Consider the following 3,218-nt stretch of genomic DNA (forward strand, 5'->3'; position numbering starts at 1 on the left):
GCCCCCCCCACCTCCCCCCCCCGCCAGCACCGGGGAAGCCGAGCCGTGCCGGCTCCGGGGCGAGGAGCCGGGGCCGGTCTGCGGCTCCTGCCGGCAACAGGAGGAGAGCCCGGCTGGCTGCAGCCCAGGAGGGCCGTGGGAAAAGAAGGGCAGTGCTGGTAATTGGGTGCCCCCCCCGGCTTCTGCTGCCGCCTCCCCCGTCCCAGCCGTCGGCCTCCATCCTCCCAGGGGCCGGCGGTTTCCTCCAGCCCTGCCAGAGCAGGAGGCTGTGCCGCGGGGGCCACAGGGCAGGGATCCTGCTCAGCCCAGAGCCTTTTGTGATCCTGAACTCGGGCTTTTACGTGGGAGCATTGTTGGTGCAGCTGAAGAACGGGGAGACCTTCACCCACCTTTCCTTTCTCCTGGGTACAGCCTGTAACTGCATTGCCTTCCCCTGCAAGAAGGGGTTTGATGTGCACAAGCAAATCATTTCAAATGCTGAAGTCCCACAGCTTTGTCCCTCTGGTTTCATTTCAGCCTAAAGTAGTGTTGTTAAGTCAGGTGTTTTTCTTCCCCCCACTATCCTTTAAGGCGCAGAGGCTGCTGGCACACCGGAGACCGCAGAAATCCTTCTTCGAGACGCTCATCAGGAGCCTGATCATCTTGTGCGTGGCGATAGCGGTGGTCTTGTCATCCATCTCCGTCTGCGATGGCCGCTGGCTCTTCGCGAGGGGGCAGCTCTTCGGACTGTGGCACTTCTGCACCGTTAGCAACGGCAGCGTCCTGAAGTGCGTCACTGACCTCAGCCTGGCCAAGGTGGAGGGGCTGAGCGTGGGGGTGATTCCCATAAGAAGCATGGTGTCCTTTGCCGTTGTGGTTGCCATATTTGGCCTGGAGCTCCTGATGGTGTCCCAAGTCTGCGAGGATGCCAACGCAAGGCGGAAGTGGTCGATGGGCTCGGTTCTCATCCTCGGCTCATTTTTGCTGTCGGCCACTGGGGTTCTGAGCTTCTCCATCCTCGTGAAGGATCACCTCACCTTCACAGGCTTCACGCTGACGTACTGGTGTGAGTTCATCGCTGCCTTTCTCTTCTTCCTTAATGGGATCAGTGGACTTCACATCAACAGCCTCACACACCCCAGGAACAGGGTAGGCAAAATCTAGGCACAAAGGGTGTACCTCCACCTTTGTGTAATCAGCTTTGCCAATTAGACTGGAAAAAAGGGAGTCTAATGAAGCTTGAAAAGGACACCGTGTCTTAAATTGTGTGCAAGGAGGGGGAGCATGAGTCAGTCGTGATGCCTGTAGAAGACATACCCACCCACTGGTCAGCGTGGAGGGCTGTGCAACACGAGCAAAGCAGAGACTGAGACTGGCTGCCGCTGAAATGCATTTTTCTGGAGTGGTTTAAAGAAGAGGGTGTCCCGTTAAACGTGTGGAGGGGTGGCAGACATGCGAGCTCAGTTTTGAGGCTTACACAAAGCCTGCACTGCTGTGAGTTTGGTGTTGCTGGGCTTTCCCCTGTACTCTGGAGCCTGTGAAGAGCATGACACAATTTTGGCATGTCTCATGGCTTTGCTCTGTCTCAGGGACAGATGATTTGTCCTGGCCATGCTCACTGGCATGGAGTATTGAAAATCTTCACTGGATCTCACTCCTCCATTTCTCTTTCAAAAGAGAAGGCACACAGGTCTTGATCTGGTCACCAGTTTTGTTTCCTGCTGGCACAGTCCCTGTATCTGTCCTTTCCTCTGAGTTTTTTGGGGACGCCACTGCCGGAGGTGCAGGGAGATGAGCTGCCTGTAGGATACGTGCCAATAAGTCGCCCAAACTGACTCTCTCGCAGCCCTTGCAAAGTTCACTGTAACGGGGCATTTCTCTTCCTGGTTTCTTTTTTGTCCATTTGGGGCAAAGAAGGACAAGCTCTGCAGGGGGTTGAGGTGGGCATTGTGGCTGGGCAGACCATGCTGAGACCACTGCACCTTCTGGCGTCTGTTTCTGGTTGTCGGAGTTTCCTCCTAGGGCAATGGGAAATCTGCTCATCCTGTAGCATATCTTCTGGGAGGAGAAAGCTCTAGGTCCTCCTGACCAGACCAAGTCCTTTTCTTCCCCTGATTAACAGTGGGTCTGGGAGGAGAATAAGCCCAAGACTGCCTCAGGAGAGGCTGATGGGGGCAGCTCTAATCTGTCACAGCTGATGGAAGTCCAAAGAGACTTAGCCAAAATTATACTTGGTCTGGTCTTCCTCCTGCCAATGCCTGAGTCAGGATGTCTACAATTGCTGTAGCTTTGAAGTTCCCCATGATGTCTGATGTAAAATGAGAAAAGACCTCAGAGGTTGGGTTGCCCCACATGGCCTCCCTGCCCAACATACAGCACTCCACTGACCACAGATAAAAATGTCTTCAGACAATTTCAGGGTCTCTGGTTTAATGTTTGTTTTGTATCCTCTGGTAAGGTTGCTTGTATTTTTGTGTTAGGACAAATGTTTCTACATGTTTCATCTCTGTAGCTTGTCTGATAGCTGTTGAGCAAGGTTTTCATTTCCTGTGCAGCAAGTTTGACACAATTTTTCACCTGAAACAAAAGCAGCATAGCACAAGGGCTGAGGAGGCTGTGTAGGTGAGCCACGAGTAAACAACTTTGTCTTTGAAAGCTAAGGATCTTGAGTCCTCCCTGAGCATACATCCGCACTTGCTGAATGTGCTCCTGTGGACTCGCTTGCCTTCATGAGGACAGCCTCCATTCCTTCTCAGATTTCTGCAACTTTTTAAGACAACACTCCTGTTGTCTTAAAAACCTGTTTTGCGATGCAGTTTCAGTCCAGGCTTACTCTGGACAGTGCCAGTTGTGCTTTTGCACATGAATCTGCCCATCTTTCTAGTGAGATAATGCACAAAGCTGTGCTAGCCAGCCAACTCCTGAAGCTCTTGCAATGTTTGGGGCTCTGTCAGGGTTTCTTGACCCACTCTCAAGGACAAGGACTTGTACCTTTAACCTGCCTCTGGAAAACTGCGCTGTGATTGTGTTTCTCTTTGTGAAGATGCTTTTGATTTGCCGAATTTTACTGTTGAACACATGCTAGTGGGCTGAACTTGCAGATGCTTGTGTGAGCAGTGCTGTTGGCTTTAGCAGAGCCACTTACCCCAGAGAGATTCTGCAAGGTCTGGTCCCAAACCGTTGCACTTTGGTGTTACCAGGTGGTAGAGTGCCTTAACTAACCAGTAAATCAGTTGTGG

General features: G+C 52.5%; 1 protein-coding gene across 1 annotated transcript in view; it reads left to right on the top strand.

Annotated features, from left to right (window-relative positions):
* Window positions 1–3,209, top strand: part of TMEM37 (transmembrane protein 37) — an 11,937-nt gene extending 8,728 nt beyond the window's left edge. The window contains exons 2-3 of the mRNA XM_009327161.1: window positions 207–341; window positions 571–3,209. Coding sequence (XP_009325436.1) covers window positions 207–341; window positions 571–1,143 — 708 coding nt within the window. The 3' untranslated portion in view covers window positions 1,144–3,209. The remainder of the gene's footprint in view (window positions 1–206; window positions 342–570) is intronic.
* The last annotated feature ends 9 nt before the right edge of the window (window positions 3,210–3,218 follow it).

Source organism: Pygoscelis adeliae, unplaced genomic scaffold, assembly GCF_000699105.1.
Source record: "Pygoscelis adeliae isolate BGI_AS28 unplaced genomic scaffold, ASM69910v1 Scaffold227, whole genome shotgun sequence".
NCBI lineage: Eukaryota > Metazoa > Chordata > Aves > Sphenisciformes > Spheniscidae > Pygoscelis > Pygoscelis adeliae.